The sequence below is a fragment of the Pleurodeles waltl genome, chromosome 4_1, assembly GCF_031143425.1.
Source record: "Pleurodeles waltl isolate 20211129_DDA chromosome 4_1, aPleWal1.hap1.20221129, whole genome shotgun sequence".
Taxonomy (NCBI): Eukaryota; Metazoa; Chordata; class Amphibia; order Caudata; family Salamandridae; genus Pleurodeles; species Pleurodeles waltl.
Genome location: NC_090442.1, coordinates 769,613,728 through 769,641,459, shown reverse-complemented (window position 1 = coordinate 769,641,459; position 27,732 = coordinate 769,613,728). Strand labels below are relative to the sequence as shown.

General features: G+C 43.5%; 1 protein-coding gene across 1 annotated transcript in view; it reads right to left on the bottom strand.

Moving 5' to 3' along the window:
• LOC138288143 (transmembrane protein 116-like) overlaps positions 1–27,732 on the bottom strand; it is a 112,590-nt gene that overhangs the window by 71,630 nt on the left and 13,228 nt on the right. Inside the window, exon 2 of the mRNA XM_069229419.1 lies at positions 3,676–3,719. Coding sequence (XP_069085520.1) covers positions 3,676–3,719 — 44 coding nt within the window. The remainder of the gene's footprint in view (positions 1–3,675; positions 3,720–27,732) is intronic.

Here is a 27,732-nt window from a genome sequence, read left to right as displayed (position 1 = left end):
CACTTTGAAGCCTGAAATTCTGGAAAATGAATCTAGTTCTCTCATCAGTGCCCCGGGATGGAAGTTTCTGGGTGAGTGAGGAAAACAGTATATCGTCCGTGGAGAGTGCTAATTTATGCTCCCTCCTGCAGACACTGATACCCTGAATGTCCGGGTTGCTTTGAATTTTTGTGACCAAGGGTTCTGTGGATAATGCAAATATTGAAAGGGATAGGGGGCATCCCTGGCGGGTCCCCTTCATAAAAAAATAGTCGGGGACAGAGTTTCATTGATCTTCACTTTTGCTGCAGGTTTCTGAAGGTTAGCTTGTATATACGTCATCATCTTGGGGCCCAAGTGGATTTTGGTTAGAATTTTAGATAGGTGTTTCCAGTCTACCATGTCAAACGCTTTTTCAGCATCTAAGGAGAGAAAAACCAGGGGTTGGTGGGTGGGCTCTGCTACTTCCATCAGAGGTACAGCTAGGCAGGTGTTATCATTAGCTTGCCTATTAAGGAGGAAGCTCGATTGTTGAGGTGCTATGATTGCTGGTAAGATGTGTTGTAAGCGTGCCACGAGGATGGATATAAAGATTTTAGCATTGCAATTCAGGAGTGCTTTAGGATGGAATGAAGAGCAATTGGTCAAGGGTTTATGAGGTTTGAGGAGTAAGGTAATGTGGGATTCTAACAATTTGTCAGTGACGGAGCCTGTGGTTAAAAAATAATTGAATGCCCGTGCCAGGGGTTCAGCTAGTAAATGAACAAATGCTTTGTAAATTAACAAATGCTTTGTAAAAGATAGCCGGAAACCTGTCCAGAGCTGGTGCTTTGCGTGTAGGGAGCTTATTAATGATTGTTCTAACCTCGTCCAGACTAATGCCCTACTCAAGTTGGATCAACTCTCCTCTGCGGACTGGGGGAGTGTAGCCTTCCAAATATCCATCTTGGAGGTGTTTGTCTAGGGTTTGGGTTCTGTAGAGAGCAGAGTAATAGTTGTGAAAGACCGATGTTATCTCTGGCATTGTGAGAAAAGAGTGGCCCGATTCGTCTTGAATTTCATGGATATGGTTCCATGTAGAGTGCAAGCGCAATTTATGTGCCAGCAACCTGTCAGCCTTGTCCCCTCCATTCGTAATAAGTTTGGCCTCTGTAAAGGAGTTTTTTGTCTGTCTCTTTCATCAGGAGATGTTCCAATTCCCCCCAAGTGTTGCGGAGGTCTCTTAGGGTCTGGGATGGGCCTCCTTATGACGAGATTGCACTTGTGAAAGTTGTATTTTAAGATCCTGTCGTCAGAGCTTAGCTGCCCTCTCGAATGTTGCTGTGTGATATATCGGTCCCCCCAGAGGACCGCCTTTGCTGCGTCCCATAAAGTCGCTGGGGACACATCACTGGTATTAATTTATTAATGTAATTTCAATTAATGTAAATACCTAAATGCCCAACATAAATACCCAAAAATTGTAGTTTAAGTTCTAGATGAGAGACTGCATGAGAGAACCTTCTTTTCCAATCAAATAAAACTATTCTATATCACAATTAATTCAAGCCATGGCTCATTTTTATTCAAAATGTACATCTGTTTTTTCTTTAGAAACTGGCCAATTAACATGCAACAGCAAAGTGCCACACACACATTATCTACGCTTAATTATGCTTAGCTATATTAAGTACATGCATTTGGATATTTATAGCTGAACTTCTGTGAAGGCTGGAAACAACACTCAGAAAGATACTTTTTTTGTCATTTCTTATTTGCGTTTCTAACAGTGTCCTGCTACCTGCGATATAGAGACATGTTCCCAAATGCTTAGCCCCGTCCTGTATGTTACAGGAGGGCCTTCTTCAGGGCAGAGGTTTTACCGTTTCCAAATAGATCACTCGCGACCAATGGATAATGAATTCTTGGAAGGGTAACTCTTCAAGTACAGTTGGCATAGCTTAAAGATGTGATGGTGCTAGGCAGGAGTTCTGCAGCATAATGCATCAACATACCAGATAATCAACCGATTGTGTGGGAGGGTTGAAGTCTTGCTCCTACAAGCTGCTTGGATCTAGCTAACGGTTCCATAAAAAGATATAAGCAGTGTTCCAATTAAAGGTAGGAAATTCCCATCCCTTCTTATGCTAAGACCAGTATTTCACCGAGATATTCTGCTTTTTGTTGCTGCAGCACGATTTACAAGACACTCAGATCCAGTGTCTCCCACTAGTCTTATAGCAAGAAGGCTAATGCAGCGTGTGACAGTCAGAAGGATCAAAGAAACCTAATATTATGTAACCCCTAATTTCTTTAATATCACATACTATTAGTTTAATGTTTATTACCGGTTTAAAAGGTGCTTTTCACAAATGTCATCCCTTTCAATTATAGGGTTTCAGACCACTGCTTGGCACCGGAATGGAGTAATACATCTGTGTATTGTTAATGCAGGATTAGTAGGAGTAATAGTGGCCTGGTGTGATGACCAAAACAAATATTGAATATTATGTGATTACCGTCTGCTGAGGAGAGTGACTCCAGCTGGGATCCTTGCATTCTTCCCATCAAATATTTCCACTGTGTGCCTGTGATGTCACCAGGACGAAAAGCTGTGTTAAGAAACGCGAATTCTTTGCGTGTGGCATCACGAGCAGTCGGGGAAACAATGACAAACCAAGTTGTAATTTTAGTTAGGAACAGATGTGCACAGTCTGAAGGCGCTGCTCGTGACTTTGTTTTGTTATGAAAAAAGTTTAGGGGAAATAGGGTTGCAAGCCATCTTCCTGAGGCATCACAGCAGCATGGTGACGAGAAACATCACAGTCACTACTGCACTCATCCATGCATTCATTTATCTGTGCATTAATTCATCTATTTCTTTCTTCACTCTTGAGCAGTAACATACTCTGGGGTTCATTCATTGATCATATATTCCTAAATCCATTACTTGTTTAATTAGGCACTCATTGATTGGCTGATTCACCTGCTTGTTGATTCAAGCATTCATTTATGGGAGAAAAACTGTTTTTCTTCAACGCTCCTGACAAATTGGCATTGGAAATATTGTCTTGGCATTTTATTTTAGATATCAATATATCTCTAGCTTTGGAAACGCACTATTTTCCAGCTCTCTAATGTGAGAATGTATGTGTTTAATCTCACTCTATCTGTGAGGTGGACAAGAAATCCTGCACTTTTTAAAAGTTCGATAGTAATCTTAACCATAGATTATTAGCAACAGCAGCCTTAGGAAGTCAACCGGGTAGGCAACCTACTTGGCTCGTTGGATGGGTTTCACTGGATCCACTTTCTGCCATGTGAGTTTTGGACACCTAGTGATCAATTCTAGGTAAAATGCAGTTTATTTCGGTTGATCCTTGACTCGGTTTAGTGATGTAGCTCGGCTCTGTTAGCAGCGATCGGTATTTTTATTTAACCAGTACGGGTTGTTCGTATAGCCATATGCACTCCACTGCTTGAACACCCAAATACCCCACCTGTGTCCAGTTGAAACCAACTTTAACTGGTCAAATAAAATGTCAAATATGTAACATTAAATATACAAAGATAAGTACTGAATACGTATAGCATATGAACCTGATTAAATAAAATGCTCTACAAACCGAGGACAAGAGAGATTTCCATTTAATAGGGTAGTGGTTAATTCACCTGTGTAGGAGGAAGAAAGTATGCATCTTTAATGAGATGGCTTACCTGAGAGGAAGCACTGCCAGGTAGATATAGGTCAACGAAAACACCTGCGAAAAAACAGGACAAAATGTTAAGGGGGAATCTCAGATTATACATATCTTTTATAAATAAACACTGCTAGCAAATTTACTTGCAAAGAGGCAGTCTTAGCTTTCTAAGAAGCTGACAAAAGTCACCAGGGCCACCACAAGCATGCCATGAGCTGCCCAAGAGACCAGCAAGAAAAGCCTCGAGACAGCTTACGAAGAGGCCATCACAGTTTACCATCAGTAGCCCCGCCAGGGTACCAACAATCCGTCAACACTCATCATGAACAGCCTGGCCAGGTCTAGTAGGAGCCTACCACATCTCACGAAGAGGCCAATACAGTCCACCCAGGCTTCCCAAGAGTCCACCACTTCCTACCAAAAATAACCCTATCCCTCCCAAAGTCCACCAAGAAAAGGCTAATCTCATCCCTTCCAAGCTCACAGTTTCCCTGGAGTTTAGCGCTTCTCTGGTTTCCTGGGTCACTGAGGCTCACTGTTCCTTACTGACTGTTAATTTCCCTTGAATTGGTCGTCTTCTTGGGACTAATTGTTTCTTTGGGACTCACTGTTTCCTTACGGCTTTCTGTTTTGTTTGGTTTGTTGAGCCCTAACAAGTCTTTCTTAGCCAAAACTCGTTTCCCTAACTTTTGTTGTTTATGTCGGAACCATTTCCACAGTGCGCTGAACAACACGAATCACCTCTAGGCACCAAGTATCTGATGATGCACTTCTGCAGGCAGGGCCTGGCTACTACAGGGTGGCCAGTCTAAATGATGGATGACTTGACGAATCACAATAGCACTGGCTTCCCTTAATCTTTTCATTTCCCTTGGACTCGTCGTCGTCCTTCTAGAATGCTGAAGGGATTGTGCTATGCCCCCCGTGTGGTAACTAATATTAAGAACTATATTTTACCTTAAGTGCCCACGTTAAGATATATCTCATATCAGGTTTCGAAGTTCCTTAATAGAAAATTCTGGTCCAGTGCCAACCACAGTCATCACGAGGACCAGAAAAGTAAATACACGGGATGGGCAGGTTCTACCACTGACTGTACTCCACTTCCTGGAATTTTTATTACAAATATGATAAGGGGCAGAATATTTGGACTGAGCTTGAAGTGAGCTCTTCTCAGGCGGGGCAAGTGCCGCTGAAGTGTCTTGGCAAATAGCACAGCAACAGCGACGCCAATAAGCTGCCTCTTACCAGGTGCACCTTCAGCCAGGCAAGTTTTTTTGTTGGATACCAACCCTCAGGATTGTGGGCCTTGTATTAGTTTTCATTTCCCAGTAATAAGTAAGGTCACCATTCCCAGCATACGAAGTGTTGTTGGCTAACAAATAGGACTGGTTAAACAAGGCCCAGATGACACGGTATGTTATGAGAGTTCTGTTGTGTTGTAACTTGGATTTCATGCAGTGCACTTCTGCCATTTTCACTTCGTGGTCCTTTGGGATGTCTTGGTTTGTGGTTTTTGCGTGGTCTTGATGGCACTTAGACCTCAGCATGGGGGCATGCGTGGGTTCAGCAGCTGAATATGATATTGGCTTCAAAGTTCAGGCATTCTAGAGATGATAAAACCAAGTTTGGACCTCCAGGGCCAATTGGTGTCTGATTTTGATTCTGCATGTATCACCGATTCAGTAGTGCCAGTGTAGTTTACAATACCAGGGTCTGGAACGATGCAGTCAACTCTGGACAGTACTTAAGCCTGGACCACGAATCTAATGCCCACCTGAGGATATACAACCTGGACTCCAGCAAAGAATTTCTGAACTACTGACACAGATGGTGGCAGAGGAGACAACTGGTTATCACTTGTAGTGTAGCAAGGATGCCATGGACCCGGGTGCAAGCAAGGAAAATGCTCCCTTAGACTGCTTTTGGGTTAGTAAGAGTGCTCCGTGGTCCCCGCAGGGCTCTAGGCCCCAGTGCAACTGCATCTGCTAGACCAATAGTAGCTACACCCCATGTTATCAGAATGGTGAGAAGCACCATTTATAGTGTTCTGTGCCACTTCACACCTTCCGGTGGCTTGACTTTCAGGCCCATTATTAATTAAACACAGCAAAGAAAAATAACCCATTCATATTGATAAGATGTGGCATGCCAAGTGACCTCACAAAGCCCAGGCCTCCCCTCATTAGAGGAAGTTAGGTTTGTAATCTCCCTGACTGGGTATATGACACTGAAAGGGATGTAGTTATAACAAATCTCCATAAAAGATCCCTGAACCGTATTAAGGATGAACAATCCAATTAAGTATAATAAATTATACAAATGAAGTAACAACATGGTTTCTTTGAAATCAAGTTTCCAAAGTTGCAGACAGATTTGTCATAGTATTTAGTTGCCCTTGCATCACACATGGTGTCGCAATGGCAACACAATACTAATGTCAGATTTACCAAGCAACGCAAGGTCACGTTGCGTGGCCTTACATTGTTTGGTATATCTGGAGTAACTCAAGGCAGTTCAAGTCTGCATTCTGCGGTACACTTAGAAAGAGGCAAAAGCCTCAGAGGATTGTTTTTGTGTAGGAAGGAGATCCTTCCTGCACAAAAACAATCCTGCTTGCAACGCAGGCACCCTTGCACCATGGCACGAGTGTGCCTCTGGGGCAGCAAATTGTGTGCCAGTGCAGGTAGAGAGCAGATATGCTTTATATATTAGTAAATATGGTGCATCCCCGCCCTCTCCCTTTCACGCAGTGCAGCAGGTTTTTTGCTGTGTTGTGTTGCTTGAAGCTTAAGGCCAAGAGCGTTTGGATTTACGCCTGCTAAGCAGTCACAAAAAATACCTAGTAGATGTAAATCCATTTAAACCTTTGCAGTTGGATACCATGACTGTGTACACCTGAGCAAATGTAGCTCCCATTCAAGGGATGGGGGTAACAAGACATAGTTCGCTTTGATGAGTTTGTGAATGCCCACAAACACGTAAGCTTTTGGCCATTCGTAAACTCCTCTGTCTCGATCCCCACCCTTGAAAATGGCAAAGGTTTTGTTCTGCAAGAGGCAGGAGTAAATCTACTTCCAGGTTTGGAAGGGGAGCGTAACACCCCCAACATTTGGGTGGAGAGGAGTTGCTAACGGAAAAAGAAATTCTCCATGCAGAGAAATGAAGAAAAAAACATGTGCCTTTACACAGCCGGGTCACCTTTCCTCTTTGTGGAATTGAACCTGGTGCACATTTTCCCAATCTGAATATAACAACATCTACACATCTAAAAAAGGCACACGAGCGTTCCAGTAGTTCTCCTGGAAAGCTACAAATGGTGTGGCATTCCACACTTCGATTAGGAAAGTTTGAGAATTGTGAAAAAATATTAATCGTCATCTGTGCACAGACTGTCACTTCCATGGATGGAGATTTCAATTGTGAATGGGGCCATTTTTTTCTGGACACAGGACCTGATTACGAGTTTGGCGGATGAGAACACAAATCTGCCAAACTCCCGACATGGTGGCCACCACTGTAATGGCACCTCTCTGCTGGCACCATTATGACTTTCCCGCTGGTCTGGAAACCGCCATGAAAATGCTGGCAGAGAACCAGATTGTAATCAGCAGGGCTGCGCTGCATGTGCTGCGTGCAGCCCCACCCTGACAGACTGCAAGCTGCACCCACCGTCATCCCTTCTGGATCACCGATCTCGGCGGAGATGGCGGTCGGACTGCCAAGGTCGTAATGTGGCTGTCGGACTGCCACAGCAGCGGCAGTCCAGACTACCACTGAGAAAAGAAGGAAAAAAATGAAAAATTAGAGGTGCAAGGATGAAGATTGGTTATTCCGTAATCACCCGCATGTACGATGATGACTCCAATTGCATGCATCATCATGCAGGCACGTAACCATTAACTGATGCAAGTGCCATTTTTTATTTTATTGATGCAAGATGAAGTTGTAAATGAAAATAAAACTAGGACTGTGGGGTAACCAGGAAAGGGAATGAGAGGGAAAGCAAGAGGGAGTAGACAGTGGGATAAAATAAAAATAAAACCATGTGGGAGGGGAAAAGCAGCACACAAGGTAGAAACAAATCCTGGGGTGGGTGAGAAGTATATGAAGGAGAAGGTAACACTGCATGAAGCGGAGGGGTGAGTATCTGGCAAGGCGAGAAAAACACAAGGGAGACAGCTGAGAAAACTCATGGAGTCCCAAAAGAAAAAAGTAGTTTTCTAAAATTGAGAGCTGGAAGGATACAAGTCACAGTCAAAATAATGGTGAAGAGGATACGCTCCAGAGAAGGGACAAACACAAGTAGAGGAAGGCAAGTCCTTGAATAAAAACCAAGCAAATGAGAGTCACAATGTAGCCAGCAAATTGTGAGAATAGGAAGGACGTAGGCCCACTGGACTGACTTTAAAATCAGACTTTGACCTAGAGGAAGAGAAAAACAAAGGGATAAAAAAGGAGGAAGAGAAAGGCTAAACTATCATGACAGATGATGAAAGCAAGAATGAACAATAACCTGTAAGAATGAGATAAAGGTGGAGGGTATGACTGGTGGTGAATGAAAGAGGCCAGGATTGGTATTCCCGGCTCTGACATCCGGTAGCGCAGGACACGGGCATCTGAGCAGCACTATGGGTCCCAGCCCCTATCGTTTTACAAATTAAACACTGGCTGCAGCCATCCATCCCCATTCAGCATGTGTTCTGGTCTTGGCAAAAGTATAGCTACCATGAGTATACCTTCTTATTTTGCTTAAGATGACGCCCAGTTTGCTTGTAAGATCCTACCTCCAACATTCAGCTCTCAAGTTGCACCGATGCTTACCCTACATTTTGTATACTGGAATTCTCGTCCTGTGAACTACTTTTACCTAACTCAAATGAATGAAATGGCATTACATACTAACGTAGCGCTTACACATTATGCAATATTTGTCTCAAATATTTGTTTCAGGTGTTTGTTGAAAATGTTGTCCGAGTGTAAGTACGCCCACCCCTTTTTCTCGTGGCCTTCTTTCCAATTTCATGTTTATATCAATTTTATGCCAGATCTCCATAAGAAGAATAAAGGGGCTGTGCGGGGGTGGGGTAGAAAGAGAGGGCGACGTGAAGCCCGCGGGCAGGAAAGCGATGCACAAGTCCAACACGGAAAAGACTGCAGAAAATGCAGGGGGCGAGTTGAAATGTGTATTCTGCTGCTCAGAGCCTAATCGTGGTGGTCATTTTAAATATATTAAAATAGCATTATGCTGTGCTCTGATCAACACAAATTCTTGGCAAACTGAACTTTTGCCAGACCAATAATCTAATCTATAGTAATGGCGATGACAGACACTTATCATCAAGGGATTCAACGATGGTCCATGTACCCAGCTCTAACTCTATAATCAAACTGTCCTACATCTAGTTAAATACTACCAGAAAGACATAAACCAAAGTAGCAAGGTACCCGAGACTGAGTAATAACCGAGACCTAAATAATAGGTAAACACGTGGACAATTTTCTCAACAAACTAAATACAATTAGAGTTCAGAGGGGATACAACACTTTTTAATGGACATAACAGACACTATAAAAAAGCATTGCCATCGCTGATAGCGCTGGACTTAAGGCGCTAACGCATGGAGGATTAGCTCATCAAGAGTGGACAGAGAGGCCATATTTGTAAAGCAGTCCTTACATGCAGTACATACAGTACAAGCACTGGAGTGGAGGAAGAATACAATCAAATAGCCAATAGCATTAAGTGATGAATTCTCCTCAGGGCCGAGCCAAGACGTGATGGACAAAGTCTCCATGAAATAGCTTAACGAGGTCGGCCAAAGAAAGCTGGTGGTGAAAAGGTTTGGACCCAAAACCCGTTGTTGCCAGCCTTAGTTCGGTTTAACAACTGCACTGTTAAATGCAGACCTGAAAAGGCCGATAGCCCACCATTAACAATGAAACAGCCATCTAGGCTTAAACACCGGAAACCACAGAACCACGGGGTTGACCTTTACAAGAACGTTACACACAGCGAACTGGAGGAGTTTATCTATGCAAAACACAAGTGCTGATAACTAAGCCTAGCGGGCTGATTGATAAGAACATATTTAACGAACACCAGGAAACTCCAGAACACAAGGAACTTGTACAAATTAGAGTCCATGTGACAAACTTTCAAAAGTGGCATAAGCCGTTGGAGCATGACTAAAGAAATGTATTTCACTGATAAACAAGAGGACAGGCTAGTTCTAAAAGCAGCAGTAAGTGGGGCAGTGAATGCAACTCAACCCAATGTCGTACAACATGCTTTTGAGTGGCCTGGCTGTCACAACAAAGGAATCCCCATCCAACTGCATTGTAAAATGGAAGTTAGTTATTTGCCATTTGGTGCTGCTGGTGTGTCTCCTCAAAAGAACAAGGCATATATCACTGCATTGCCACTGGTCTAAGGACAGGCCTATCTTTTTATGTGCGGAGTTCTCTGCCTTGGCTGAGGAGTCTCCACAATCGTAAACGTACTATTAAATTGCAGCTTTGTGAATACTGAAAAAGAGTAAGCTTACATAAGCATGTAAGTTTACCTTTGAGAATCAGGCACTAAGGCCCTCATTATGTACATGGCCGTCAAGACGGCCACGCTGGCGGCGGCAGTAATTACCGTCACCGGCATGGCGGTCTCGACCGCCATATAAATAACAAGGGAAGACCACTACAGGCAGCCTGACGATGGTGGATTACATTATCCGACAGGGCAGCGCTGCCCTCCAGATAATGTACCCTGTTTCCCCCAGCCTTTCCCTGGCGGGTTCCTCCACCTGGAAAAGGCTGGCGGAAGGGGTGTGCAGGGGCCCCTGTGCAGTGCCCCGTCACGCAGGTCACTGCCCGATTTACGTTTTTTACTGCCGAGATCATAATGAGGGCCTAAGTGTCAAAGTTTAAGACATACGCTTTTCCTAGAAACAACTGAAAGTACAAAACTCACCACTTAAATCTGCTATTGAAAGAAGATAAGGAGTGGTACAGAACACACTGGTGAGTACTTTTACTGAACGGATTTCTCCAGTTTGGATTCATAGTTTCAGAAATTTAGATGAGCTTTAAGGGTATCCCACACATCCTGGTTTTATTTTCTCCTAAAACAACAGTTAAAATTCACCCAAAATGTCCCCAGACTTAGCCTGGAAGTTCTGGAAATAAGGAAAATGACACTCAAGCACTGATTTAGAGTACTGAAGTAAAATGGTCAACATTTCTAAACCTAAAATACTTATTCACTGCTGAAGAGCAATTGTAGGTCAGAGTGCCATGAGAGCTAGGGCTTGAAGGGAAACCATGAACGAGGTAAATAATGATTTCAGAAAATATCATGATCTTCCGTATTGTAGAAATGTGGAGTAGCGCCTCTCATAACTTAAAATGTCATATATCAAACTGTTAGAAATCGGGTCTCAAGTTGGCAGAGGAATACACCTTTGTCCAAATAGGGACCACAATCCTAGTCAGGGTACGTCATCACCCAATCCAAATTATCCTGTGCCCACCCTCTGGTAGCTTGGCACTGAGCAGTCAGGCTAGAAGAAAATGTGTAAAGTATTTGTGCAATAAATCATACAGTAACACAGTGAAAATACCACAAAAATTCACCACACAGGTTTAGAAACATAGATAATATTTATCGGAATATAATAAAGGTAGCAAACATGAAAATCCAATGTACACAAGCATAGTTGTGAATTTTTAAAGATTAAATTCCAGTAAAGCCCCCAGAAACACAGTAGCTCCAACTGTGGCTATCACTGCGTCGTAGAAAGAGTTGTTCCCAATAATCAGACACCACAGGTGCCGGTCACGGAGTCAAATGGCCATTCAGGTACAGTACCTTTAGAAAAAAGACGCCTCATGGAGTCGGGGGGATGAGGCGTCGCTGGAGACGGTGCGGCATCAGTCCCTTACGGTGTCCGGGGAGATGAGGCATCAGTTCCGCACTGCGAGTCAGGTGGAGGCAAGACATTGGTTCGGTCCGGTTGCAGGTGGAGCTGGTGCGGAGTCATTGGTGATTCGTCAGTCCCTTGTGACCCGGCGGGCTTGATGGATCCAGTCGGTCAAGACGTAAAGTGTCAACTTTGCAGTGCCGCAATGACCCTGCGTTATATCAGCCGTGTCGCAGCAATGTCGGACTTACATTGCAGGCCGCGGTCATTACGTGCAGCAATGTTCACGGAATGGGAGCAGGCTGCGACGTCATTCCTGGCGTCACTGAAGTCATTTCTTGCATCGCTGAAGTCTGAAAACTAGCTAAAAGCTAGTGAGTGAAGTCTTTGCTGTCCCTGAGACTTTAAAACAGGAGGCAAGCTCAATCAAAGCCCTTGGAGAGCACTTTTGGGAAAGGCAGATTTCTTCCGGCAAAGTCAGAGGCCAGAAAGGCAGCAGTCCTTCTCAGCAAAGCAGTCCAGATGAGTCCTTTGGGCAGCCAGACAGCTCCTCTGACAGAGTTCAGGTGTAGATCAAAAAGTGTTCGATTTGGTTTATATACCCCAAAACGCCTTTGAAGTGGGGGAAACTTCAAAGAGTGGTTTTGAAGTGCACAAGATCCCCTTTCAGCCCAGTCCTGTCTGCTAGGATCATTGTAGGGGGTTATCGGTCTTTTGTGTGAGGGCAGGCCACTGGCCTTTGAAATGTAAGTGTGAGCCCCTACACCCTTCCTGCCCAGGAAGACCCATTCAGTATGCAGATGAATGCAGATGTGACTGAGTTTCCTGTGTTTGTGGTTGTCTGGGTGGAATGCACAAGGGGAGCTGTCAACCAGCACAGATCAGACGTGGATTAAAGACAGGTTGTAAGGCACAGATGGTAGGAAGTGCAGAGAAATGTCCACTTTCTAAAAGTGGCATTTCTAAAGTACTAAAATAGTAATATTAAATCCAACTTCACCAGTAAGCAGGATTTTCTATTATCATTCTGCCCATACTAAATATGACATGACTACTCTTCCAGTTCAGAATCTACCACTTAAAAGTATATGAGTTCTAATGCTAGTCTATGAGAGGAACAGGCCTCACGGTAATGGAAAACAAATTTATGAGTTTTTCACTACCAGGACACGTAAGGCACATACGTATATGTCCTGCCTTTTACCTACATAGCACCCTGTCCTATGGGTTATCTAGGGCCTACCTTAGGGGTGACTTGTGTGTAGAAAAAGGGGAGTTTAAGGCTTAGCAAGTAGTTTTAAATGCTAAGTCGAGGTGGCAGTGAAATACAAAGGCCTTGCAATTGCAGGCCTGAGACATGGTTAAGGGCAGTGAATACTGAAGCAGCGTAATACTGAAGCCATCTCAGGCCTCTTCAATCCATTTACAGCCACTCCCTGCCACTTCAGCTCACTCTTGAAGCTTTCCGCTTTCTCCTATTGTGACATTCTTTCGTTTTTATCTTCCTCATATGTGTCTTTTGCTTGCAGAAAATGCTTGAGGCAGAAAAATAAGTGTCAGCCCTCTAAAATAAGTGCTGACCCCCGCACCGGAAACCACAAGCACAAATTAAGCTGGGTAAGGGGCTACTTATGTGGGTGGCACAATCAGTCTTACAGGCCCACTAGTAGTATTTAATTTAGAGGTCCTGAGCATAGGAAGTGCACTTTAATAGGGACTTACAGGTAAATTAAATATAAATATGCCAACTGGGTAGAAATCGATGTTACCATGTTTAGGGGAGAAAGCATATGCACTTTTGCACTGGACAGCAGTGGTAAAGTGTGCAGAGTCCTAAAACCAGCAAATATAGGGGGTCATTCTGACCCTGGCGGTCATCGACCGCCAGGGTCGACGACCACGGAAGCACCGCCAACAGGCTGGCGGTGCTTCCTTTTGTATTCCAACCGCGGCTGTGAAGCCGCGGTCGCCCAGCCGGGTCCGGCGGTTTCCCGCCGGATTACCCCCGGCTGGGAGAATCCTCCATGGCGGCGCTGCTTGCGGGATTCCGACCCCCTTCCCGCCAGCCTGTTTCTGGCGGTTTTCACCGCCAGAACCAGGATGGCGGGAACGGGTGTTGTGGGGCCCCTGGGGGCCCCTGCACTGCCCATGCCACTGGCATGGGCAGTGCAGGGGCCCCCTAACAGGGCCCCAGAAAGATTTTCACTGTCTGCACCCGTCGCACCCCTGCAACTCCGCCGGTTCCATTCGGAGCCGGCTTCATTGTTGCAGGGGCTTTCCCGCTGGGCCAGCGGGCGCTCCTGTGGCGGGCGCCTGGCGGCCCAGCGGGAAAGCCAGAATGGCCTCCGCGGTCTTTTGACCGCGGAGCGGCCAAGTGACGGTTCCCGTTTGGCTGGCGGCTACTGCCGCCAGCCAAACTCGGAATGAGGGCCATAGTGTCAGAAAAGATCGAGGCAGGAAAAAAGTTGGGGAATGACCACCCTAAGGCTGTCAGGTCTAACACAAACCATGTGCACTTTCGATTGTCAGACTATGAAAATGGTGTGTCTAAAATGTGGAATTAGCTTTCAGGTAAAAAAAATCCTGCGTTAGTATTTCCTCACTCAGTGTTTCTCAGTTTTTAAATATAGAGCACCTCAAATTGTAGAGAGTTTCTAGAGACAATTACATAAGCTATGGAGGGATATAAATATTATCTCTTGCCTCCTAGTCTTGCAATTACTGTCAGTAGATTCATCAATTATGGTGTTACTACAGTTTTTTGATAGTATGGTATTAAAAGGAGCCCGACACTGCTATCTCATTGCTTGAAGGAAGAAAGCTGTTACTGATTGCACATTGTAAATTAGAGCGTGACATTTCAACTTCACTATATACACATAGGATTTTAAATGGGATTCTTTTTTACAAGTGACTAAAGATTCATAAGAAACAGGTGAGAACCTACATGTTCACCTAGACAGCCGCGGCTGATACTTTAGTGGGATGTAGTGACAGTGAGGAGGGGCCAGCCTAGTGGTGCTGAAGGTGCATGTTTCAGATATGATTAAAGGGTTGCGGTGCATATTAGTGAATTCCAATGATTAAAGGCTACTTGATTCTAGGAATTTCCAAGATCGGAGCTGCGCATGACTTGAGACGAATGTTGTAAAAAGTAGGTTGGCGTTAGTGAGTTAGATTTCTTCCCTTCCTGCTACATCTGACTCCATCAACACTTCTGCTTCTTCCCGATGATGGCAGTGTCTTCATTTACAGAAGAAGACGTTCAATAAGTGTTTTCAGCCAAAATTATCACAATACTCATTAGTTCAGTGACAAACGAAAGCATGGCGTCAGGTAACTCTATGAAGGGTTAAACCACTAGTGATATTTTCTTATTTGGAGTGTAATATCAAACAATTGTTAATATATGTGGTGAGGTATTTGTGGCTCATGCTCGGTCCTCTGTATTAATTTAGAATTCCCATCGTATGATTCTGTAATTCATTTTGATAAAGAACTTTAAAGATGTGTTTCAGTCCCAATTATGTACAAATAGACCTTCTTCAGAACCGAATTCTTGGACACTTTTTAATTGCATTGATTATGAATTTCTGTGATAGTTCAGTGTGAAAAACATTCTTATTTAATGGTCATCTCATTGATTGATTTTTGTTAAAAACTAGAATTAATCATGGCCAATGTAGATGAATTTACCTGCATACACAAGTGGGATCCTGACTTCTTGCCTCTTAGCCTGTCATTACAAGTGACTTTTTTATTATGATGGGGCCGGCAACAGGAGTTACTGACCCCATATGAATTATGAGCTCTGCAGAAACACAGCAGATCTCTTACTTTTCACCCGACGATTTTGGCTGCTGTTAAAAGCTGGAATCTCTGATGAAAGTCTGGCACAAACTGAGGAGTCGCCCTGAGAAATTGGAGCCAGAATTACCAAAACCCATAAGAATTCCTCATTTCTTTGTGGACACTGCGGGTGAAATTCGCAGTGGGTCAGGTTTTCTCCACCCCCAGATTTACAGGGACCCCAATATCTGTAACTCCAGAGGTAGGGAAAATCTAGCCTATTTACCCGGTCACTCATAATGAGGGCCTTAGTGTCTACACATCACTTTGAAGCCTGAATCGAAACCAAACTATAACCTGTGAATAACCTCTTGGATTTATTGGCCCCCAGGAGCTAGTGTTTCGATCTGTTTAAAAACATGATAAATAATAAATGATAAATAGGAGGAAATAAGGTTTAGGAGCAGAGAGTAATAATGATGGATGCTGCCTGGCGGTACAGTGAAGATATCTTCCAATGATATAATTATTAGCGGTGAATTTCACCCCGATGGATTCCACAAAGTTATAAAAAAACTCCACGTGATTCCGCAAAGGTTTGCCAACGGGTGGAAATATGCATTCCACCCACAATTTAGCACATGTAACACATTCTGCACTGAAAAATCAGCGCAAATGGCAGCAGGAGGTAGGTAAAAGTGCGCTACCATTTGAGTTAATTCTGCTGCCGCTTGAGTGGGAAATCTACTCAAGAAGCAGACCTCTAACCGCGCCCATGACCGCTCGCAACTGGCTGTGTTAGAAAATCTCACGAAGTCTTCCTCACACTAGTAGGCCCCAAACCTCGCTTACACTCGCAGGCTTGCATTTCAGTGCCCTAGCTGGAGAACAGATTCCACAACGCAGCAATTGGCGGAATGGCCGAAACTCCGCATTACAAAAGTAACGGGGAGTTGCCCAAATTCTGCCTATTCTGCCAGCAGAATTACATTTTCTTCCTGGGATAGTTATAAATTAGAAGACACAGGTTATGACTCACTTGGAGCCAGAGTGGCTATCCCGCTGTCTCCTGGCCCACACAGACCAGGGCAAATGTTATTGGTTGATCTACATGGCCAAAGCACCCCATGTCATGCAAGCACTCACTCCAGGCACCCACTCACATCATAAGGGAAAAGGGGACACAGAGTACGCTAGGTCATGATATAGATTATGTAATGAAGCAGAATTTCACAATGATACAGATAGTGTAATTTTTTATCAAATCGCAGCCAGCAAGGGCTAGCCTTTCGTCTTCGGAAAAACATGAAGCTGGACCATTGGCATTAGGCAAATACAGACCAATCACCAACCTTCCTCTTGTAGACAAGATCTTTGAAACGGTTAGGATGCTACAGCTTTAGAAGCACCTCCATAGTTCAACAGTCTATACAACATACATTCAGGGTTGCGACCCCACCATCGGACTCATAGTCCCAGATTTAAGAGGGCCTAGCACCTCCTTGCGCCAGATTAGAGTCATATTTTTATGCTAATGTGGCCCAATGAGGCTAAAATCGCCATGCCAGATTTATAAAGTGGCGCAATGCATGCATTGCGCCACTTTGTAACCCCTTGGATGATGCCTTGCCCTTCATGGAAGAGGTTGTGGGGTGCCTCCAGGTTCGATCTCCCTGCAACATTCCACCCACAGCGGTCTACACACTAGAAAATACCCTTAATTGGTTAATGTAATTTTTGTTGGCCCACACTCAGAGTTCGATAGGGTTTTTATTTGTCCCTTAAAGTCTATCCACCTGTAGCCCACGAGGTCTCCTTCATATGTCCAGCCATTTTTTAACGTATATTTGGTGCTTCTATTCAACCTGCTAAAACACACCATAGAAGGGGTGTAATATTATGAGGATGACACACAAGTAAATATTACATTTTCTACGCACACTATGGTGGCGGACGAACTTCAACACTTACTGGCAAAAATTGAATCTTGGAAGAAAGAGAGCTTTCTCCAACTTAGCAGAAGCAATAGACACATAACTATGTTTTGAGCAAATGTTTGTTTCCACATTTTACTCAAATCTCTTACCGCAAAACTTTTGTTTTACAGAGGTTAAGAATTTGGTCTCCTAGTTGACACTAGTATGTCCCTGGGTGCTCAGATAGGTTCCGTGGTAAGGAGTCATGGGTGCAGTAGTGAACTGCAGTTCACACTAATACAGTAGCCTTTATTCTGGCCTTCCATCTTTCCAGATACAACGTTTGCAGAGAGTCTCGAATGTGGCAGCTTGGCTGATTGCTGGGATGCATAGATGAGACCATGCTTCACAAACCCGATGATCAATGTACTGGCTGGCCTTAAAAGGTCACATTTGTTTCAATCTAGGAGTTATCCTGGTTAAATGTCCCCACAATATGGGGCTTATGGATTCCTTCCAGAGTTAGGATAAGATGCTTCCTGTAGGTTCTGGTTTCCAGCTGAAATCCTAAGGGTTAGAGATCCTTTTGGATCTGGGATCATCTCTCGTGGATTTCTTTACCTCCCAAAATCAGGCACCTGTCAACACTTTCGACTTTTAGGAAGGGACTCAAAGCCTAGGTATTCTAGTCATAAGACCTGGCCCAGAGATATGTTGCTGTTAGTGTGTATGCTGCAAATGTACTCATTCATTTCTTCTTCCATCAAATTATACCATAATTGAAGAGAAACAGGGCCCTGGGTTAGTAAGGCTTCTGAAACAGATGACAGGAGTGTCTTCAATGGTGTAAGCTTTCTCTTTATGTTTTTTTTTTATGTGTTGCGATCTCTGCTAATTCTATACATTCATTGCTGGCAGCCCCATGATTATACTGCATCGGTTTTTGCCTGCTCCCTTTAGTACTGAAGGGTGATTCACATTTCATCTGTCTGCCTGTGCTAAGACCTGTCAGTACCATTTTATGACTAGCCAGTGGGTGTGGATGTGACTGCAGGCGGTGCAGCGCCTCCAACCTGCCATCAGGATACTGACTGCAGCTGGCACAGGATGCACACACCAGTGACAGAATGGGTCCTCTAGCCAGAGTTGCTGGAATTATTAACTTAACTTTCTCCTGCTTCTCAGCAGAGATCAGAGGACATGAGGTGAAGAGTCGTAGAACATTTAAATAATGTCTGGCGAACAGGGCTTGTTGTCCAAACAAGGATCCTTCATCTCCACCTCAACCATTCTTTCCTCTTGAGTTTCATAAAGTGAGTTAATAAAGAACGAAAGTTGGCGTGGTTTGTTAATGCCCTGGACCATCAAGCATTGAAAGGAAACAGCTACTCACTGCAAAGACTTTGGAGAACATCCCAATCCCATTCCGCCTATATAGCAAGCATCATCCACTAAGGGAATTTAAACAAGCCATACTCCCAGCAAAGACATTATGGGCTGGACTCACAAAGGCATTTTTGGTCATAAACACATATTTACACATGAAAACACATATTTACACATGAAATTGGAAAACTGGATTCCCGACACGTGTAAATATTTTTACTATCATGGATTTCTCTGGAACAAGTGTAGAGAAGTTTGCATTACTAAATCTCATGCAAGGGATAGGAGGTGTGCGGAAGAAAGCCCGGTTTGTCTTGTTAGTTTGGGAATGCCTACAAATGTACATTTCTGTCCCTGGAAATGGTCAGAGATTTCCAAGAAGGGAAGATGAACAGATCACCTCTTGGTGTGCTGGGGTTGCAGGCGAAGAACCTTCTCCAAAGAGAAAAAAGTTATTCCTGAGAAGAAAAAAGAAAAGGGAAAAAAATTGTTTTTGCACATTTGCCTGCCCTTCACTGAGTGAACATGTTTAACAATATGGCTCTAATACTCGGGTCTTTGTGTCATACCTCTGCTCACTACCAAGGCAGTCAGTGCCTTGCTCTGTTAAGGGGTAGACCTCAGATAGCAAAGCTATGGTGTCATCATCTCCAAACTGAAGACAAGAGCGCCGACCAAGCATCTTCTGATAACTGACAACCTATCTCTGGCGAGTAGTGTAGGCAAGGTCCAAGACGCCTTAGTCAACAAACAATCCATACCTCACCTACAGTTGAAATACGTTCTCATTTACTATGAGTCTAGTTTCGACCTGTGCTGCAGCACAGATTGTGCCATCATCAACACAAAAGAAGAAATGGACACCTTAGGGGGCAGCGTTTAAAGTGTTTTCTATATTATATAACTTTTCGACGTTCAACAGGGTGGAGATGACTGCTGTTGGATTTGTATATCTGCGACCTTGCACTCCTTGAACTTTTCTCTTAGTGTCTTTCTCCTGCAGGCAACCAAGGCTGGCTATTCACAAATGGAAAGTGCCAGGCAGCACCACACTAATGTATAAAAGTGGCCCCGGTTTTACAGAATATCTAGATTTAAACTAACTATATTCATCATTCAAATCCAAAACCAACACACAAACTGTTTTCATCACTTTATAGACCACACACAATCTCACCAAAGATAAATTGAAAAAGTCTTCCAGTACATCTACCTGTACAGATAAAACACAACAAACAACTTCCTGGATCAAACTCACTTTTCTTCCACGGCAATCCACAAAACAATTTTGAATCTAAACCCTTTGTGCACACAAACACCAACAAAACAACAGTAACAAATAATGGTTCATCCAGTACTAGTGATGGTTTTCACAGCCTCCCAAAGGAAGAGTGCCCTGATATATAAAACTCCACAATGCCATTACAAAACAAACACAGTGCAATGGTGGTTGGTACAATACACATCCACATACCAAAACATAACAACACCCCCCCATAATGTCTCTATATGCCAACACAAAACCAGGTGGCAATGACTTTGGACCAGATGATTTTCTTACCTCTCAACACACGTGGGACCCCCAGGGTTCGGCTGTTAAAGATCCTATTCAAAGTTTTTCTCCAGTACCACACATTCTTTGCAACTACCAGCATGGATAACTAAGACATGTATGTATGTGGTAATTGTATAATGTGAACCTAGCCAAAGGACTGTGAAGCAACGTCCTGGGGCAAAGGAAAAGATACAGTCAGCCAATTATTAATGGAGTTAGCTGGGATCTGGAAAATAAGTGGACTGTTAGGGCACTGTGATTTATTGTTCTTTAAAGAGATGTGCCATAAGCTCGTTCATAAATTGCAGGAGGGTCTTCACTGAAACACATCAATTTTCAGGAAAGGCAACGGGTTTGGAGACAAGCGGAATGGATAACCTCTATCCATCAAAAAGAAGTTGCTACTCACAATCCCAGTAATCCACCTTGATTGGCCTCCACTTGTGATTGGTCCTGGCTCCTTTTGCCCTTCCTTATTACTAATAGTCATTTCAATCCTTGCCTAACAGATAGGCACCCAAATGCCTCAAAAGAAAAAAAATAACAAGACCTTCCTGGCTGTGTTTGTGGAAATGACCATCTTACCCATATTTCCTCCTATTCCTAAGTGCCTTCTGGACAGGGTCAATGAGTTCCATTTCTTTCTTTGCATCAGTGGACAGAGTGTAGGGGTGGAGTTCCAAATCTAAAGAGTCTTGGACTTGGGAAATATTTAGCACAGTTCAACACACGGTATCACGGAGAAACTGAAAAGTAGGAAAGGTTTTCTATGGTAGAATCTCATTGAAACAAGAGCACTGAGGCAGTGACAGTATCAGAGAATTGTTTGTTCAAAGCTCTAAAAGATATCCCATCAGCAGAGTATGGGAGCCCGGCATTGATTCTACCACCCCTGCCTAAAAACTTTGATACACTCTGGTAGGTATTTAGGTACCTGGTACAGAGGAGGTGATTTAAAGCACTTACATTATTTACCTCTGAAACACTGCGGGTCTCATTTAGACTTTGACAGGTGGCCTGTGATTTGCCATTACATCTGCCACCCTGGGGGACTGACATCCCCACATTTAGAGATCTCCACCAGACTGCCTTCTGAGGAGCCGCCACCACTAGCAGGTCCTCTGAAGGCGTCAGAGGTTTGCTGAGCAGCTACTATGTTTCAGGTGGCAGCTCAGCAAAGTTTTTTTTTTTCAAAAACAAACTCCCAAATTGGTGCTCCAAAGAAGTCATAGGGTCTATCAGAGGTCACCTTTCAGATGCTAATCGATTTGTTTGTGTTGAAATGGTACAACTGAGGTGAAACGTTTGTCCATGGATTATTGATACGTATTAAAATAGAAAAATAATACTGCCACAGCATGTTCTGTATTATGCCTCACAATTTGCCTTTTCTTGACAATTTGGCCAATGCTGTGTACACGATTTGGCCCCCCGTAGCCACATAATACCAGTGGTCCAGGCTATAGCAGTTATTTGTGTACTATTAGCCACATCATTGGCTTCAGTGGTGTTAACAAAATTCCAAACAAAGTTACAATGGGTTAAAAGGAGAGGAGCTACCGTGCATCCTAATCTCAGCCCAGTATTACCCACAGATGCCCTCACTCTGCCCTACTTCCCAGTCTTTTTCATAAGCACAGAACCAGCATGTAATGACATTACTGGCTCTAATAATTCATGTGGTAACCCATTAAACCCTTCTTCCTATTCGCTTTTGAGCTCTTTGAGCTAGAGCAGAGGTCTTCAAACTGGGGGGGGGGCCCCATAGGGGGGCCTCAAGTGGTCTCAAGGGGGGGTGCCAGACTCTGGCCAAAAGAAGCATTATACAGATAAAAGACCTTTGTTTTAAGCAGAATCAAGTAATTGCCTTTTTAAAAAGGTAACAGTACTTAACTGCAATGTATAAATAGGCCTAGACATATTTAAACATTGCCATCTTTATAAAATAATTGTGAATAATTCTGACGGGGGGCCCAGTGATTTTTATTTTTCATCTGGGGGGGCGCTGCATTAAAAAGTTTGGAGACCACTGAGCTAGAAACACATTTATAACTCTGCAAATGAGCAGGTGTTGGATTATGTGCCAAAGTTCGTACTATGCTATTTGGATCGAGTCGAACCTTGTTTATGTTATGGTAAACCCAGCATTACTCAAAATGCAAACGTGCAAAATAAACCGGATATGAAATAACTTCGTGTAACCTGTTCTTGTGTGAACGGCTTTTTTCTTCTCCGCGTCGGTTCTTAAGTGAGACGTGTGAGAAGGTGTTCTGTAGGCTGCTTTGTTGCAGTATGAGACTCTTCCTATAGAAGAAGCTCTGATACTCATTTGGTCTCGTATGTGCTAAGGATGCCTGGAAATATGAATAAAATAAAATAAATGCTGTAAATCCATAATTTTGCGGAAAACACTGCGACCCCGAGAGTCGCATAATTCCAGCATCCCTGTTTAAAGCCGTCTGCTCGAACTTTTCAATATTATCTTTCGTTTTCTCTCCTTTTAATTTAGAACATTGAGCTGTTCAGGAGAGAAATGTTCGAAGCGCGTGATAGTCTTGCCGCCGAGAGCTACACTGGTCCTCCATTACTTACCCGACATAGGCCTTCGCCTAGAATTAGAGGTCACGGAGAAGAAACTGTAGACAATCAGTAGAGACTTTTCCCAAGGGATTGAATGCTACATATGCAGTAATTTAAGGGTTTATGAACAATAAGATGTGCTACAACCCAAAGTGAGTAATGCTAGATTTAATCAATTACTATACAAAAATGATCCAGTGTGCTCAGCCACAAAACCTTAGGGGATGCAGAAGAAAGCCATTTTATTATTCACATACGAAAAAAAGCATTTGCAATGCAATGGGTCTCACGTTTACTCGAGTTAGAGCTACTCAAGTTGTAAACTCCTAACCGGAATTTTCTTGCCTAACTGAAAATGAAAAGATAAACAGTTTCACATAAGTGAGCCGACGGACGCCGTTAGCACGAAGCAAACACACCAAACGAAACAGAAGTTCGCTTGCAATGAAACGTATAGGCAAAAGTGCAATTATCCATGTAACCGGCAAAAGTGCAACTACCTATGTAAAAGGATCAATGTCATGAAAAGTGTGCGACTACTACCCAGCGAGATCGCGCTGCCTGTGAAACAAAAGTTAAGAAGCAGCCCAGAAGCCATACGGAAAACACGGAGCCTCATATGTTTTCAGTAGTTGCCCGTTGGGCTTGAGGAGGGCTAAACACAGGAAAAGGCAAGACGTATGTATGCCTTTCACTAATCAGACCAAGCTAATTTTAAAAGGCTAGTCCATGAACCAACCAAACTGATGGGTGTAGGTACAAGCCAGTAGAGAGATAACAACAGGGAAAGAGCGCTTTGCGCGCTCGACCCTAAAAAGTAAAGTCAATGCCAATAGTTCTAGCTTACGAATGAGACTGTCTTTTGTGTCACTGATGGTTTTAGGCACTCAATAAGTCATCATAGATGCACTTTGTCACCCATAGTCGTACTGGTGCATCCCTTCATCCATCCACTAACTAATTTAGCGTTCACTTTCTGACACAATCAAAATAACATAAATATTAATACATAAAAGATAAACTAAAAGAATACAAGTAGAAAAATATTACATACTGCAATATAAACATAGTGGGCACATGCTTGCAGTAATGAAACTGAGCATGCAGGTCCCGGTCTTGCAGTGGTATTGTACACAATCTATCTATGTTTAAAGTTAAAGCGTGGCTGCCATGTTTAGAACTAACGTGTGGGCCATCTTGGAATGGTAAAACAATGACATGTTATAGACAACAGCATTACAGTAATAGTCACCTCGTTTAGAGGAAGTGACATGTGGGATACGACGCACTACAGATGAAATAAGCGACAAGTGCCCCGTTACCACTGCCTGTGGAGCTGTAGTATCGTTTTACAAAAAAATAAAACAAAAAGAGGAAAATTAAAGAAATGGAACAATAAAAGGAGACAATTAAAAACTAGAGAATTGACCACCCAGCCTTAACATCAAAGCGCACTTATTTTCAGGTGGATGTGCACAAATGATGAGAAAATGTCATCATTTAGGGTAGAGAGCCAATGACTGATGTTGACTGAACCATTGCTCCGTGCAGTATACTCTCATGGATGGAAGCAGAGTGTACATGACACTCAGACAGACCAATGTCTGAAGACAGCTGACCAAGAGGTCCTCAATGTATCTATATTGATATGTATTTATATACAAAGACGCCTGTATTATTGAATCATTTTTTAATTAAAACATCCTGTCAGACAGCTAAGCCTGGAAGGCCTTCTGAAGAAATTCTACCACAAATTATTACAGTACACATCTTCTAACCATAGGGTTTGTCAAACGGGTTAGACAATACAGAAATCTTTCTCCACAAAAGTGATCTGTCAGATTTCATATAACAAAATACCTGACTGTAGGCTTTAACACAGTGCAAAATAACCCCACCTTAGAGGCCTATTGGCTTTAACATATGTGTTACATAGTAAATTAATCAGACTTACAGCCTTTGTTGTAACAGATCACTCAATCAATCAGGGACTTGTAGAGCGCGGCTATTCACCTGTGAGGGTCTCAAGGTGCTGGGGAGGAAGACGAGGATCAGCCAAAGAGCCAGGTTTTGAGGTCCTTCCTGAACTGAGACAGGGTGGGAGATTGCCTGAGGTGGATGGGGAGGGTGTTCCAGGTCTTGGCGGCGATGTGGGAGAAGGATCTACCTACGGCTGTGGTTTTTCAGATGCAGGGGACTTTGGCGAGGGCCTGGTCGTCGGAGGGCCTGGCATTTGAAATACATTTTCTTAGTAAACCAACAAGGCCTATAGCTATCATTGTTGGCTGCCACCATAAGGAACTCAGGCCTCCTGCATTGACCGTAAGTGTTCCTATGAAGCAATCATCAGGCATTCAGTCATAAAATCACAAATGTAACCAAAATTACTGCTGGCAAAGCAAAAAACAATCTCTCCTAGGAGGGCCTAACAAGGATTCTCACAGTGCAAAGCTTCTATACCCACAAGAGTAATTAACACCAAAACCCCTATCTAATACAGCAATCTGTGAGTTTCTACATAGAAAATTCCTATCTGTATGCATTAATACAGATTAAGAACAATGCACTCTTAAATGCCTATTAATTGTAACATATGCTTTTTACAATAATTATGTCAGACCTGCTGCCCTTATCATAACTTTTCAGAACAAGCATTCAGGTCTATAACCGTTATCATTAGTTTATCACCATAAACAACTCAGGTCTACTGTGTTTGGCATAAACTTGCTCTGAAGGCAACCACCAAGTTTTCTGTAATAAAATTACAGATATGTACAAAACTACATTTGTCAAAACAATATTTATTTATTTATTATTAATTGTTTCAGCTGTACGCCTTACAATTGTATAAAACAATGTACATAAAACAATGAGACTTAATTTTACATATAAAAAACTAGTCATTAATAAAAAAGTCAGACAGCAGGAAGACATCTCCTCAAAGCACCTTATACATATGTGTGCAAATACAGTACCACCATCTATAACTATTGAAGAATGGCCCCCCGTCTAGGCCCAAAAAAACTTTGTGAGGGGGCCTAGAAAAGGTACTTATGCATACAGCAGTTACGACCCTCACTAAGCAGTAGGCGTGATAGGGAATACTAAGAGGGGGTATTTAAGCATATAACAGTTTTGCTGCAACTAGGCATTAAATGTGGCACCCACCCCACCCATGCAGGAGGGAGTAAATAGCTCCATTTCATGTAAATATCAGGGCTGAAACTTACAAGATCTTATAATTCAATCAGCCTCAGCTTATCTGTTAACTCTTTCAGAAAGGGCCATGCAGCCCAGATATATGAGGCGACCATGTTATGTGCACTAATACTACTCGGCCTTACACAAAGTGCAAGTGCAGTTTTTATACAGTTAGCCCCACTATATTTAAGAACGGGATAGAGCCACCAATGCCGAGCCGCGTCAAATTTCCTACAAGACAGGGTAAAGTGGGCAACATTGTCTACCTCCCCGGACCTACAGTCACAGTAATCCAGTCCCGCCGCTAGCCTGTGGGTATGGACCAAAAAGCCTCTTAGTGGCAGCACACCCAACCTATATTTTATATACAGAGTGCGCTTCAGTTCAGGATGCAACAGAGCCAAATAGTCTGGAAGGGCAGGGTCATAGGAGTTGTTAAGGTAATACCTTACAATAGCTTCGGACCTAAGTTCCTGGAAGACCCTTATCTTGTTGAATTCTTGATACTGATCCTTTACCTGACCCACAGTGTCCCGTCCAACTCTACCGGGATCTGCTCACAGAGCCTCTAGAAGGAGGTTTTCTAAAATCTTTTTGACGTGAGCCCCCCACTATCGCCCCCCACATCCACCACTTGCGGTGATGTCTTCAAGGGTTTCCAGATACCCTGCTGCCTTATAAATGCGCACTAACCTTACCCAGTGTAACACTGGCTGCTAGTTCTGATGCTGGCGCCAGGCTAAGCTCTGCAAAGAGGGCCATCAGGGGGGTTTCCTGGTCATAATCCCAGTAAAGATCTCAAGAAGTTTGTATATCCCCAAAGCTCTGCCCCACACAGTGCTGTGGCCACTTTGAGCATATATTTTCAGGATGATACTAATGCTTCTGGATACAGCCTTACACTTAAACTTCAGTATTGCCCCCGCTGCTTGCTTTAAGACTATGGCTGCCTTCCACACATGACTGTCCCAATTTAGCCTATTCGAGAACTGCATGCAGAGGTAATTAAATTGCATAATGACTTTAATTGGTACATCATTGATCGCTAAATTCCGCCTGAGGTTTGGAGATGGTCGCACAGGCATACTCATGGTCTTACTACAGTTAATGATCAATGATTTTTCCTCACAGTATTTTACAAAGCGACCAAGTAGCCTATGGGCTGCATTTTCTGTGCGTGCCCTGAGCACTGCGTCATCTGCGAATAGTGATATTGGGACCCTCCTGTCAGCTACAGCACATACATCTAACTGTTCTTCTAGGAGGTAATGGACCACATCATTCAGGAAGAGGCTAAAAAGCAGAGGTGCCAAAACACAGCCTTGCCGCAAGCATTCTTGGACCCGGAAGGGGTCTGTGCACTCCCCATCACTCCCGTACCTCACTCTGGCTGTGTTATCTGAGTGAAATGCTGCTATGGCTTTCACTCAGGAACCATCCACCCCTAGATCCAGCAATGACCTCCAGAGTTTCCCCCATCTACTGAATCAAAGGCAGCTTTTAGGTCTATGAAGACCAAGTATAAGGAAGACCTCCTGATTACTGTGAATTTATGGGTGATCATATACAGGCGGATAACCTGATTAATTGTTCCCCACCCGGGGCCGGAAGACAGTTTGCACTTCTGTCATGATGTCCTGGGCTTCCACCCACCCCTGCAGCCGGTTAAGCAACACTTTCCCTAGGACCTTCCCAGCTCCATCGAGAAGGGAGATCGGCCAACATTTAGG